The sequence below is a fragment of the Fukomys damarensis genome, unplaced genomic scaffold, assembly GCF_012274545.1.
Source record: "Fukomys damarensis isolate Sample0158 unplaced genomic scaffold, DMR_v1.0_HiC HiC_scaffold_23, whole genome shotgun sequence".
Taxonomy (NCBI): Eukaryota; Metazoa; Chordata; class Mammalia; order Rodentia; family Bathyergidae; genus Fukomys; species Fukomys damarensis.
In genome coordinates this window covers 15230581-15244879 of record NW_022900935.1, presented here as the reverse complement: position 1 = coordinate 15244879, position 14299 = coordinate 15230581, and the positions used below count along the sequence as shown (strand labels likewise).

The following is a 14299-nucleotide window of genomic DNA, read 5'->3' as shown; positions in this document are numbered from 1 at the left end:
AAAAATATAATGCTGGGGGCTGGGGATTTCGCTCAGTGGTTCCACCACCTGCCTTGCAAGTGCAAGGTCCCGAGTTCAATCCCTGGTACAAAAAAAAGAAAGCAGCACTGGAGGTGTAGCTCAGTGGCGGGGCATGGACCAGAGCTTGCATATCATGTGCAAGGCCCTGAGTTCAATACCCAGTGCTACAAAAATAAATTGATAAGCCAGGCATGGTGGCACACGCCTGTAATTGTAGTACCCAAGAGGCTGAGGCAGGAGGATTGCTGTGAGTTTAAGGCCAACATAGTGAGACTCTGTCTAAAAAAAAAGAGAAGAAAAAAATTCTCAAAACACACATGCACAAACCAAAATAGATAAATAAAATTTAAAATATGATGCTTGGTTCCTCCCTGTGCCCCATTAACCTGGGTTGGGGACTGAACATCAAGTTAAGTTTCCCAGATAACTGTCGTATGTAGGTAGAGTTGAGATCAGGTGGCTGAGATGGGGTAGAGAACAAGGGTTTGGAAGAGAGGAGGTGGAAGAGAAGAGGTCAAGGAAGAGAGAGAGAGAGAGCAGAGCGTTGGAAGGGTGATTTTCAGCATTCACCCCAAGAACTGTCCCAGGAGATGTGGCGGCGTCTCCAAGAAATGAGGAACCCAGTGTTCCGGATGACCATAGCAGCGAGTAGGCACGGAGATCATCAGCTGACACCAGCTTCAAAAAATTTTCGGGTTTTGAGGAAGCAGGGAGAGACAGCGGCGTGGACTTGGCAATTCAGCGCAAGGAGAATCCACCCTCCCCAGACACTGGGTGTCAGGGCCGCGGGGGTCGGCCTGCAGGCAAACAGGTGCCCCGGGGAGAGCCGGCCTCAGTCAGGGCCGCCATTCACAGGCAAGCTCTGCAGGCTGTGCTTCCCGTTGCTCCGCAGCGCCCTGCCTGACCCGGGCTTCCCTCCGGCACGGTGGACTCCAAACCCACTCCTCCCTCCCTCTCCGCGTGCTTTCCTCCTGTGTCCACCTGCACCTGCTCAGTCAGCAAACTGCGAATGACGTCATGTAGAAGCATTTCTGTCCTCCTTTCTCCCTGCCCCTGCGAACGTGGTATCAAGTGCTGTGCATTGAACTCCGTGTGGCCTCCTCTCCCAACCCATGACCGCTGTTGTAGTTCGTGCCGTGTCTCACCCATACTCTTCGTCCCCTGTACGTTGTCCCCAGAGAGACCTTTTGCAAGGCAGATCTGGTCGCTTCTCAGCTTTTTGGCTAAGATCAAGTGTAAAAACCAAATCTGGCCATGAAATCTGACTATGTACCTGTCCTGCTTAAAGTCCCAGCTACTCTGTAAGTTCCTTAGCATGTCAGTTCAACCAGGCAGGGAGTTTTGTCTCTTATTTTCTTTTTCTTATCTATATTCCTTCATCACTTTGAACTTTGTATATATTACATCATATTATAAAATGTTTAAACATCTTTCTCTCCTGCTGGACTCAACTTCTTACATATTTCCTTTTTTTTTTTTTTTTTTTTTTTCTGGTACCAGGGAATGAACTCAGGACCTTGCATGTGCCAGGCACCGCTGAGCTACATCCCAGCCCTGGACTCAACTTTCTTGAGGGAGGAAGCAAAGATCTTGATAAAAATGAACCTTAGCACAAGAGCATATAAAAGTCATTCATGTGAACTGTTGTTTGAGGTATAATTTAAAACTATGGTGAATGTTCAAATTCTTAAAAATGTATTATAGTGGCCAGGGATTTGGCTCAGTAATTTGTCTGCCTGCTTTGCAAGTGCAAGGGCCTGAGTTCGATCCCTGGTACCAAAAAAAAAAGTATTATAGTAAAAGACACATGGCTACTAGTCCCCCTAAAATTACTATCCCTTGCTTCAAACATATTCATGCCATCATTCTTGCCACTTTTTGTTTGTTTGTTTGTTTTTTGAGACAGGGTCTCACTATGTAGTTGAGACTGACCTGGAACTCACTATGTAGACCAGGCTGGTCTTGAACTCACAGTGATCCTCCTGCCTCAGCCTCCTGAGTGCTGGGATTACAGGCGTGCGCCACCACGCCCCGCTATTCTTGCCACTTTTTAGAGCATTTCTGGAAGTCCTTTGTATCTTTAGTTGCATTATCGTGGCTTCCTCAGTGACCTGAATTCCCAGAGTTTGCCTCTCACAGGCATTTTGACTTTGGGGCAGAGCCAGACGTTGCGTGGAGCCAGATCTGATGAACAGGATGAATGAGGACACCCTGTCATGTTTTTATGAGCCTGCCTTTTCTTGCTCGGGTAGCGTTTGGCAGTGGCATTCACTGTATTATCACACCTTGTAAAGATGTTAAAGAGAACTTCCAAAACTACTTCAGAAAGTGGCAAGTATGAGGGATCAGTGTGTTTGGAGCAAAGAGGAGTATTTCTAAGGGAACTAATGGCAATATGGCTTTCTTTTACTGTAATAAAATTTTTAAAAATTTTAACATTCACCATATATTTTGATCAGCCTTTGTATTAGAAAATCAGAGCATGAAAGAGGATAGAAAGCAATGAGATAATTCATATCTCTCCGATGAAGAGATAAGGGCTCAGGATGTAGCTCTGTAGTAGGGAGCTTGCCTAGCGTGTACAAGACTCGGGGTTCAATTCCTAATAACACACACGCACACGCCCCAGATGGAAAAATTGTTGACAGCTGTTTTTTCCTTTTTGCCCAAGAACTTATGCTGAGCCATTTTACTTTTTTTTTTGGTTTTTTGAGACAGTCTCACTATGTGAAAAATTGTTGACAGCTGTTTTTTCCTTTTTGCCCAAGAACTTATGCTGAGCCATTTTACTTTTTTTTTTGGTTTTTTGAGACAGAGTCTCACTATGTAGTTGAGACTGACCAGGAACTCACTATGTAGCCCAGGCTGGCCTTGAACTCACAGTGATCCTCCTGCCTCAGCCTCCAGAGTGCTGGGGTTACAGGCGTGCACCACCATGCCTGCCCTGCTAGTGTTATAGTTGATAATATGATGACTGATGTTGTTAATCTTTTTTTTGGAGACAGGATCTCACTGTATAATTCAGGCTGACCCTTGAACTTTCTACACAGCCCAGGCTGGTCTCAAACTTGTGGTGATCCTCCTGCCTCAGCCTCCCAGGGCTAGGATTACAAGTGTGAATTAGCACACGCAGCTTTAATTGTAAATCTGGAAGGCACGTTAGAAAGAACAAATCTCAGAATAACTCAATAAACGTAACTCAAAAAAAACTTGAGGGCTTTTGTAATGTGGATAATTATGATGTCACTAATGGTTTTATGAACAGGATGGGAAAATAGTTGGAACAAGATTTAAATTAATTCCTGACTGACAATTTCAGATACATGGAGTTGCCAGGCATGGTGGCACATGCCTGTAATCCCAGCATTTGTGAGGCTGAGGCAGGAGGAAACTCTTTGAGGTAGAGGCCAGCCTGGGCTATATAGTGAGTTCAAGTCCAGACTGAACTACATAGTGAGACCCTGTCTCAAAAAAAAAAGAAAGGAAAGAAGATCAGGTAGAATTAATATGCTTCAACCAATTTAAGGTCTGCATTATAGCAAACTTCTACATATTCCTGGAAGAAATTCTTAGGAACTCCTAAGAAAGCATGGATTTTAGTCCAAAAGTCTGACCCAATCATAGGAGCTTTTCAATTTGAAGGTAACGAGATTACTGCTGAGGGTCTATATTAGTCGCCTCTGACTGCTATAACAGAGTATGCTAGACTGGGTAGCTTAACAGAAATTTATTCTCTCGTAGTTTTGAAGCTTGAAGTCCAAGATCAGCGTGCGGGCAGGGTTGTTTTTCAGGGAGGGCTGTCTTCCAGTTTTGCATAAAGCACCTTCTCGTTATATCTCGCATAGCCATTCCCTTGTATGAGCCTTATGGGAAGGCTGAGGGAGGGAGGGAGGGAGAGAAGTCAATCTCTGGTGTCTTTTCCTCTTCTTCTAAGGCCCCCAATCCTAGCAATGGAGAGAACCTCATCTTGAGATTTCATTTAACCTCATTTACTTCCTTAAAGGTTGTGTCTCCAAGCACAGCCACGTTAAGAGTTAGGGCTGTAAAGTATAAATTCTGTGGGGCACAGTTCAGTTCCTAACAAAGTCTCACGCTGGTCTTGAACTTCTCTCTCTCTCTCTCTCTGTCTCTCTCTCTCTCTCTTTAAAGGCAAGGTCTTGTTGTGCAGTTCAGTCTGGCCTTGAGCTCACTGTGTAGCACCCAGGCTGGTCTTGAACTTGAGGCGATCCTCCTGCTTCAGCCTCCTGAGTGCTGAGATTACAGGCATGTGCCACCACTCCCAACTCATTTCTCGTCTTATCATGAAATCAAGCAGAGTAGACATTCCCAGAGGGAGTATTGTTTGGGGAAGGTTTTCCTGCTATCCACACGATAGCATATGGTTCTGTGGTTGTAATGTGAGCTGTATTTCAGATTGTGAGTCATGTTCAGAGAAATGTGAGCGCTCGTACCTCTTAGCTGTTCCCTACAACCTGATATCGGAAGCCCACTCGAGCCTCCAGCTGACTGGGAGCCAGTGTTGTAACTGTAGACAACGCCTTGCCAACCCTGCCGGCAGGGTTGGTGCCTTCTCCGTCTATCTGACCAGAGGGATCCCCCAGCTCCAGATCTCTCCATCGGGAGGTAGATGGGGATGTCATGGCTTACAGTACCGCTAAACCAATCCATTGGGTTCCTCAGGTGATGTGCTGGTGGTTCCCGTCAAGCTGCACAAGTGTCCTTTCTGCCCGTACACTGCCAAACAGAAAGGCATCCTCAAGCGCCACATCCGCTCCCACACAGGCGAACGGCCCTACCCCTGCGAGACCTGTGGCAAGAGGTTCACCCGACAGGAGCACCTGCGGAGCCACGCCCTGAGCGTAAGTGCCCTGTTGACAGTGTCTCGTTGGCAGTGTTGCTGTTCCCGATCTTACCTAAGGCGAGCGTAAAGACAGCTTGTAGTTTACTTCTTCGTCTGCTGGGGGATTTTCAGCGAATTCCAAGCGAATGTTTCTGCTACGGAATTAAACCTGGGCTGGTGGTGCTTAGAGAAGGTTAAAACAGAGGGTAACACACCTGTTTTCTAAGAGGAAGAGTCGAGAAGATTTAGGTCCTGCTCGGGGATGGCTGTCATGAGGTAGGGAACTACAGGGCTGGGACAAGGAACTGTGGATCTCTCTCCACTGGTGTGATGCCAAAGGAAAGCTGTATCCTCAGTTTCCCACCAATGGCAGCGCCCTGGGGTGGGAGTGGGGTGCTGACATTTAAGAGCTACCTGTGGGCAGTGAAGAGAGCCCCACCCCATGGGGACGTCTCTAACCAGCTTTCCTGTAGGACTCTGTCTCCATGTGGGTTGTTAATTCCTACCAGCTACAGAATGGGGATGTCATGGTTCAGGCCATTTAGAAAGATTTTGCAGTTATGATAATCTTTGAGCAAAGTAATCAATCTTTGGAAAATCCAACATGAAAATCGTTTGGATTTCAAAGAAAGCTATCAAGAATGTAGGGATGGAAGCCGGGCATGATGGCACGCGCCTGTAATCCCAGTTCTTGGGAAGCTAAGGCAGGAGGACTGTAAGTTTAATTCCAGCTGGGCTCCAGAGCGAGGCCCTGCCTTAACAAAACAACAGCAACAACAAAAATGGGGCTGTAGGTAGAGCTCAGCGGATGAGGGCTTGCTCAGCATACACGAGGCCCTGGGTTTAATCCCCAGCACCGAAAAAAGTGAGACAGCCATGGTTCTGTACACAAGTAGTTCCAGGTCTCTGGGAGGCTGATACCAAAGGATCATAAGTTCTAGCTCAGCCTACGCAATGCAGTGATTTAGGAGCCAGGAAAGTGGGGGAGGGGAGGGTGAAAAAGAATTAAGATTTTGTTGTTGTTGTTGTTGTTTTGTTTTGGGGTTTTTTTGTTTTGTTTTGTTTTGTTGGTAGCCGGGGTCGAACTTGGGACCTTATGCTTGAAAGGCAGGCTGCAGAACCACTGAGCTAAGTCTCCAGCCCTCTAAGCCATGTTATGTACAGGTACTAACTCCCAGTGGTGCCTGTGATCAAAAGTGAACATACACTGGACCGGGGATGTAGCTCAGTGGTTCCAGTGCCTGCTTTGCCAGCACAGGACCGGAGTTCGATCCTCAGTTCCAAAAAAAAAAAAATCATGTCTAAACTTTTTAAAAACTTAGTAATTTAGAGAGACCCTTCTGTCTCAAAATGTTAAAAAGGGATAGGAATATAGCTCACTGCAAATGCCTTGGATTTAATCTCCAGTACCACAAACAAACTGACAAGTGAATAGCCCATAGAACGGGATAAAACATATGTAGGACATATGTCTAAAATATACAAATAGCTGTGGCAATGAAATAGCGAAAAGGCAGTCCAAATACATAGGCAAAGGACTTGAATAGATATTTCTTCGACGTTGTTACTCTTAGGGTAAACGCAAATCAAAGCCACCCTAAGATGTTCCACTTTACACTCACTGCCCTCACCCGCCGGAATGGTTATAGTCGCTGGTTGGTCTGTACCAACTTCTTCCTCTCCTACCCTCCCTGGCTGTTTATTGTTTTTTGAGGCAGGGTCATGCTGCATAGCTTAGGCTGGTCTTCAATGCAATTCCCCTGCCTGAGCCTCCCATGTGCTAGGATTACAGGCTTGTGCCACCACAGCCACTGTTCCTTCCTCCTGTGTGCATTCGGCATCCAGAACTCTGTTGGAAAGGCTCTGACTGATTCTCAGAGCCCTTGCTGACTGGAGTTCCGGAAGAGAGCACACATTGGAAAGATAGTTCTTTTCACAGAGAGGCTGCTGTCCTTGGGAGGAGCTGTGTGTGGGAGATCAGGTTCTCTTTTCTAGGAGGCAAAGCTCTTCTCCTAAATAAGCAATGCATTTATCAATGAGAATTTTAGGGTGAGACATCTGCTGATGCATCTGGGGAATCTACTGTCTAACAAATCTGCCTTCCTAGTAATGGAACTATCTAAGGTGTATTTTATAAAAGTCTGAAATCCTGATCAGTTCACTGAGTGCTCTTTAGAGGTCAAGCAGTAGGGATCCAAGAAGGAATGAGATTGGGATTTAGCTCAGTGGCACTGATACTGCATCACAAACATAAGGTCCTGAATGCCATCCCCAGTACCAAAAAAAAGAAAGAAAACAATGAATGAGATTGCCTCTGCCTTGCCCTCTTGCAGCTGATAGCCTAGTACATTTTATCAATGATCTGAGAGAAGTACAAAAAAAAGAAGACAGGCTGGGTGTGGTGGCGCACACCTGTAATCCCAGCACTCGGGAGGCTGAGGCAGGAGGATTGAGTTCGAGACCAGCCTGGGCTACATAGTGAGCTTCAGGTCAGTCTCAACTACATAATGAGATCCTGTCTCAAACAAAACAAAACAACAACAACAACAAAAGAAGACATATAGGTGATAGTATATAGCTGAGGGACCTAAGCTGGGCTACAGCACCTTGGAAGACTTCTTTGAAAAGCATTAGAGAGGTGTGTGGAGCTGGTGATGGGGAGCATGAAATGCTGCATGCGTGGCCAATGGCCCAAGGGTGAAAGGACCTTGGTGAGACTCAGACTGGCAGAGAGAGCAAGGGAAAGAGGACAGGAAACGTCACATTAGGTCTCTAGCGCATGGCTCAGCCCCTTTCATGTGACACGTGTCTGCTTGTGATCATAGGTCCACAGATCAAATCGTCCGATCATCTGCAAGGGCTGCAGAAGAACCTTCACCAGCCACTTGTCTCAGGGGCTGCGGCGCTTTGGGCTATGTGACAGCTGCACCTGTATCACAGATGCTCATGAGGATGATGATGACCTGATGCCCATTAACCTTAACCTGGTGGAGGCTTCCTCCGAAAGCCAGGAGAAGGGTGACGCAGACAATGACTGGCCGATCTATGTGGAGTCTGGTGAGGAGAACGACCCTGCCAGAGAGGGCTCTGATGACAGGCCACAAATTCGGTCCGACTTATCAGACCACCAGACACTTACATAGCAATAAATTGGAAGGGAAGACATTCTGCAGTGAAAGCCACCATTCGTCTGATTTTGTGGAACCCTAAAAGGAACATTGTGTTCACTGTCACTGTAATTGCTTCTTCCTTTTTTTATTTTATTTTTTTACAATTGCACCTTTGTTAGGTTACATGGTAGAGGCTGGGTTTTGTGACTGAAAAGTCCAACAGCTTTTTAGTGTCATAGCTTTGGTGTCTGAGGGCTTTGCAGGCTGCTCCTTAATTTTTAGTGAATCAAGTTTGGATCTGAGGCTTCTTGTTTTTCCTACTACGCGTCTAACTCTGGTTAGGAAGAGAAGAAAATCTCCAAGCTTGTTTTTACATTGTCTCAATCCTCTGTATTCCTTGGTCATTATCCTCTTTCTCTGAAAAGGTAGTAAGAATATTCAGTTTTGGGATCAGTCTTCCCTTTGCCAAACCTGTGCTAATGGATTCCATGTCATTATTTTCTGACAAAGTATTAAAGGGAAAGTTTTGTTGGTGTAAAGCAAGGTAGGGCTGTCTGTCTACATGATAATAAAGGTTGCCCTTGAAAGCTAAGACTGTAATTTTAAAGGCTGGGAATACTTATGTGCAGATGAACATGGAAATGAGCTAAACAGCTCATTAAAGTTACCCTAGATTGCCCAGTTGAATTAAATTTTACATTTGTCCCAGAAAGAAAGCTTATGAGCCAGGGTGGGTGGTAGCCCTGTCTAGTTTGGTATTTGTCCATTACACACACACACACACACACATACACATGCGCTGTGTTCTGATACACAAGGCATCTTCACTAAACTCAAAATGCTCTCTTACATTTCCCAGAGTTATTTCTGTGTAGCCTGGAAATGCAGCCACCTCTAACCTTGTTTTATTCAGTTTATGCCCAGAACTTTAATTGGAGGACAAGTGTCCTCTAAATCACATAGTTTTAAAAGACCTTGAAGGGCCAGGCATGGTGGCACATGCCTGTAATTCCAGCACTCGGGAGGCTGAGGCAGGAGGGGATCACTGTGAGTTCGAGACCAGCCTGGATTAGTGAGTTCCAGGTCAATCTCAACTACATAGTGAGACCCTGTCTCAAAAAAACAAAAAACAAACAATAAAAGACCTTGAAGAAAAGAGAAGATTAATAGAATAGGTTTTAAAATTTGTTTGCTTTTTTCCCACCCTACACCCATATATTTTAACAAAAAAGGCAGTCTCTCTCTCTCTCTCTCTCTCTCTCTCTCTCGTACCGGTGATTGAATTCAGGAAATTGCAGTAGGCAGTGGAATCACTAAGCTAAATCCCCAGCCCTTTTTTTTAATCTTTTGATACAGGGTCTTACTATGTAGTCCAGGCTGGCTTTGAACTCATTATGCAGCCCAGGCTGGCCTCGAACTTGTAACAATCCCCCTGCCTCAGCCTCCCGAGTGCTGGGACTACAGGCTTGCATGCAGCACCACACCTGGCAGGGCTGAACTTCTTTAAAGGCCAGGAGATACTAGGGATAAAGGATGGACTTGAAAGTACTTTCATAATTTTGTCATAAATGAAAATACTCAAAATGGATTTTAAAAGAAAACCTCTTGCTTTCCTGTAATTTTAGTATAGCAATTTTAGTACAGTATATCAAAGGGTGATACAATTTCTTTTGTGTGTGTGCCTCTTGAACAAAAACAAGCATTAAAAATTAGCTTGTAAGTATTGGTCTGGTTGTTGAAGAGTTAGGAAATTTCGGTTTTGGTTTGTTTTTTGTTTTTTGGGTTTTTTTTTGTAGACCTGGGGGTTGAACTCAGGTAGCCAAGTGCTCTACCCCTGAACTGTGCCCCCTGATCCTAGAGAAGTTGTTTAAATCCCACTTCTCAGTTGTAGTTATACTTTCAGGACAGTGCTCTGTCAATTGTGGTCTGAGACAGGAGAATCAGAAATTGAGTGTAAGCATATAGAAAATTTTATGACACTTTTTTCCCCCTTCCCTATGGTACTGGGGATTGAACCATGGGAAGACTGAGATATATCCCGAGGCCTTTTTACTTTTTCATTTTGAGATAGTTTCATGAAGTTGCCCAGCCTCTGAGCTTCAGGACAGTGCTCTGTCAATTGTGGTCTGAGACAGGAGAATCAGAAATTGAGTGTAAGCATATAGAAAATTTTATGACACTTTTTTCCCCCTTCCCTATGGTACTGGGGATTGAACCATGGGAAGACTGAGATATATCCCGAGGCCTTTTTACTTTTTCATTTTGAGATAGTTTCATGAAGTTGCCCAGCCTCTGAGCTTGTGATCTCTGTGCCTCAGGGTTCCCAAGTCTCAAATTACAGCTCCTATGGTACTGGGGATTGAACCATGGGAAGACTGAGATATATCCCGAGGCCTTTTCACTTTTTCATTTTGAGATAGTTTCATGAAGTTGCTCAGCCTCTGAGCTTGTGATCTCTGTGCCTCAGGGTTCCCAAGTCTCTGAAATTACAGGTGTATAACACTGCACTCAATTTTTATGAAACTTTGACATTACGGAGACATGCGACACCGATACGTGCGATCAGTGGCCTCATCTTAAACAGGGTATGGACCAGCTCAGGGTAGCAACTGGTGAGTGCCTTGGACAAAGGCTAGATGCCAGGCCACACAGAGAGATTATGTATTGTTCTGCAGAAGACTGGAAATTTAAAAACTGGCCTTATTGGAAGGGTCAGGTATTTAGCTCAGTGGTGTCACCACCTGCCTCATAAGCACAAGGTCCTGAGTTTGATCCCCAGTACCCCTTCCCCCAAAAAAACCATTGATCTTGTCTACAGGTCATATTGAAAAATACTGTTCTCGATCCAGAGTTATATATTGAAAATGATCAGGGACCAGAAAAAGTTTCTTATCTGAAATGAACATATTAGTTGTTTGTTTATTTGTTTGTTTCTAGACAAGGCCTCACTATGTAGTTGAGACTGACGAGGAACTCACTATGTAGCCCAGGCTAGTCTCGAACTCACAGTGATCCTCCTGCCTCAGCCTCCTGAGTGCTGGGATTACAGGCATGCGCCACCAGGCCTGGTTATATTAGCTGTTATTCTAAAAAGAGAGACCATAACAAAAAGAAACTTAAATGGATATGTAGATTTATTTTGAAAGGATTTATTTTGTTAGTGTTGCTTTCTTGTTTATTTCTGGTATATTTTAAATATGACTTTTCTACCTCAGAGATCAACTTCTCTGACTACTTTCTCTGGTGGCACCAGGATCCTCTTCAGTGACTCCGTGACCTATTTCATATCACTGAGTAAAAAATGTCACATTAGAGATTTCACTGTAAGATGGCGATTCTCAATGGGGAGCGAGTTTGCCCTGCCAAGGACATTTGGGAGTGTCTGGAGATGTCCTAAGTTATGACACAGGACAGGGTGCAGCCAGCATCTAGTAGGTAGATGCATGGAACAGCCTCACACAATGAAGAGTTATCTAGTTCAAAATGTCAGAAGGCCCACTGTAAGCAAAGTTGATTTTTTTTCCTGTTTGTTCATTTGTTTAAGGTCTCACTGTGTAGTTCAGGCTGAACTTGAACTCACTATGTAGCCCAGGCTGGCCTCAAACTCGCAGCGATCCTCCTGCCTAAGCTTCCTGAATGCTAGGATTACAGATGTGCACTACCACCCTTGGCTTCTAAAGTTGAATTTTTAAAATGAACTGTAATGAGTGAACTCAATTTTTTTTCCTGTGGCTAAAGCCAGATGGTTCACATCCTGCCCAAAATCTGTTTTAGTTTCTGATGTGGGAATTTAGAAATCGTGACTGTTATTCATACACCCAGAACTAGGCTTTGACCTTTTTGTTAAATTACAGAGTAGCCAAATTATTGGGATGAAAACAGAACATGAAACTTACTATTTAAATGATTTTCTTTCCTTCATGATATCTGATTTGGCATTCCTCCGTGACTGTCTGCAAATTGTGTAATATACAATACGACCAGTCATTGGTAATAACTATGAATTCTATCACTTTAAAGAGATACTTCCTTTATTTGGACCATAAAATCATAAACTGGTCCTGTTTGAAATGTATGTTCACATTTGATGGCCAGTATTTATTACCACAGCATCTTTGAGGTTTCATTTGTGGACACAATCCCCAGCCCCCACTCTTCCTGGGAATGGAACCTGGAGCCTCACACATGCTAGGCAAGTGCACTATCACTGAGCTATAGCCCCAGCCTATTGAGACATTTTTATAATATGTAAATTCACAGCTGTGCCCAACACAGACCATTAGGAGTTGAGCTTATATTCTGACATCTTTGTAGCAGTCAGTCCAAATCCAAAAAGGGATATTTTTGTCCCATAGTACATACATGACATGAATGAGAACAAGATTCTTATTTATAATGGAATTAAAAAGTGGCATTCTTGGAACTTTGTTTCTCTTAGGGGCTGGAGACCCCATTCTCCAGAGTTGAGAAGGAATCTAAATAAGGATTATAAGTGTTATCATTAAGAAATGACCCTGGCTGGGAGCAGGCCTGTAATCCCAGCACTCAGGAGGCTGAGGCAGGAGGATCGCTGTAAGTTCAAGACCAGCCTGGGCTACATAGAGAGTTCCAGGTCAGTCTCAAAAAAAGAAAAAGAAATGACCCAGAAGCTGGGTGTGGTGGCACATGCTGGGTCTAGCAAGACCTTGTCTCAAAAACAGAAATGACTCTGAGCATTGTGATTTCTGATCTTCTGGCAGAAAGGTGTCATTCTAATGTAAGTATTTTAGCAGCCACTAGACTTTGAATATTCTTTAAGAAAGCTGCTGCTTAATGACCTACAAAATGTTGTGAAGTTGAGTGTTCTGGTGGTTCAGGATGTTATGATGGGTTTTTTGTTGTTCACTGATGTTGTGACAAACCTGCTGAGAAGAACTCACCAGATGGGGCTGCATGTCCTAATTCTGAGAGCAGTGGGAAGGGTGAGGTGGCCCTTGGACTCGGATTTTTATTTTTATCTAGGTTTACTTGTGGGTCCTTTGTGCACTGGGGAAAGGAATATCTCTGTGAGGTCTAGAGTAAGGGAATTGGGAGGAGAGAGGTTTGGGTGGGCGAGAAGTCCCTATCACACTGTTTGAGCACTGCTTCTGTGCTTCCTGTTGTTGATTTCTGGAGCTTGTCTTTTGTTTTCTTGTGATTATGGGATCCTCTAACCTGAAATGGGAGCATTTTATTCACTTGCATATGATTGACAACGTTTCACTGATTTTTGCTTCTTTCTTAGTTCTCTTTCTGTCTAATATTCCTATATATTTCTCAAATCTTTCATTGTCATACTGGAAATTTGAGTTCTTGTCTTCAAACGATACTTCTGTAGAGAAAAATACAAAGTTTTGGAGGAGAAAGCGTAGTTTGCTTGGTTGCTAACATGTTAGTTTTGAAAGATGACAGTAAATCATATTGTCATGTGATCATATTGTCATGTGACCAGATGATACAGGATCTCCCTAGCTGAAAGTGGACATTCAGCATCTGTTTTTACCCTTGTGTAGATAATTTTCCTATTGCCAACTCTTCATTGACAACTATGGCTTTTTAAAAATTTGTTTTATCTTTATTAAATTTATTGGTACATTTTAGTTATACAGTACAGTTACATCGTCATTGAGATCTTGTATCTTTACATGACTTATCTTGGTTCTTATTTTTCCCCATTCCCCAGCCCTCCCCTCAGCCCCTCCACCCTCTCTTGTTTACAAAAACATTGTTTCCATGTTTTTTCCCTTTTTCCCTTTTCCCTACCCCTCCCACTTCCTCTACTCTTTTAGATTTTTCTTCCTATTACACAATATCAATTATACATTTTGATCCTTATTTACACTTTTACTTTTTCACACCAAAGAAATCATTTGGTATTTACACATGTGTGACTTATTAATTTTACTTAAGAGTATGGCATCAATGTGCATCCACTTAGCTATATCCACTTAGCTTATCTCTCTAGTTTCCTGTTCTTTATGGCTGAGTAGTACTCCATTATATATATATATAAAATCACAAGCTCAAGGACCTGAGTTTGATCCCTGGTACAAAAAAAAAAAATCTTTATCCAGTATGCAGTTAATAAGCAATTGGTCTGTTTCAAAATTTTAGCTATTACCAAGTATGCCACTATAAATATGGGTAAGCATATATCACTGTGCTATGATTCTTTTAATTCTTTTGGGAAGATAACCAGCAGAGAAATAGCTGGGTCAAATGGGCCTTTTAATACTAGTTGTTTGAAGGGCTGGGGATTTAGCTCAGTGGTTCGGTGGCCTGCCTTGCAAGCACAAGGACCAGAGTTCAA

The 14299-nt window shown here is 43.7% G+C and overlaps 1 protein-coding gene across 3 annotated transcripts in view; it reads left to right on the top strand.

The window, feature by feature from the left end:
* Zbtb8b (zinc finger and BTB domain containing 8B) overlaps positions 1-14299 on the top strand; it is a 51111-nt gene that overhangs the window by 30956 nt on the left and 5856 nt on the right. For 2 of the 3 annotated variants that reach the window (XM_010621556.2, XM_010621555.2), the window contains 2 exons: positions 4702-4880; positions 7687-8109. In XM_010621556.2, coding sequence (XP_010619858.1) covers positions 4702-4880; positions 7687-8004 — 497 coding nt within the window. In that variant the 3' untranslated portion in view covers positions 8005-8109. Of the gene's footprint in view, positions 1-4701; positions 4881-7686; positions 8110-14299 lie in introns of those variants that run through there. The other variant, XM_010621557.1, reaches the window with a different exon arrangement.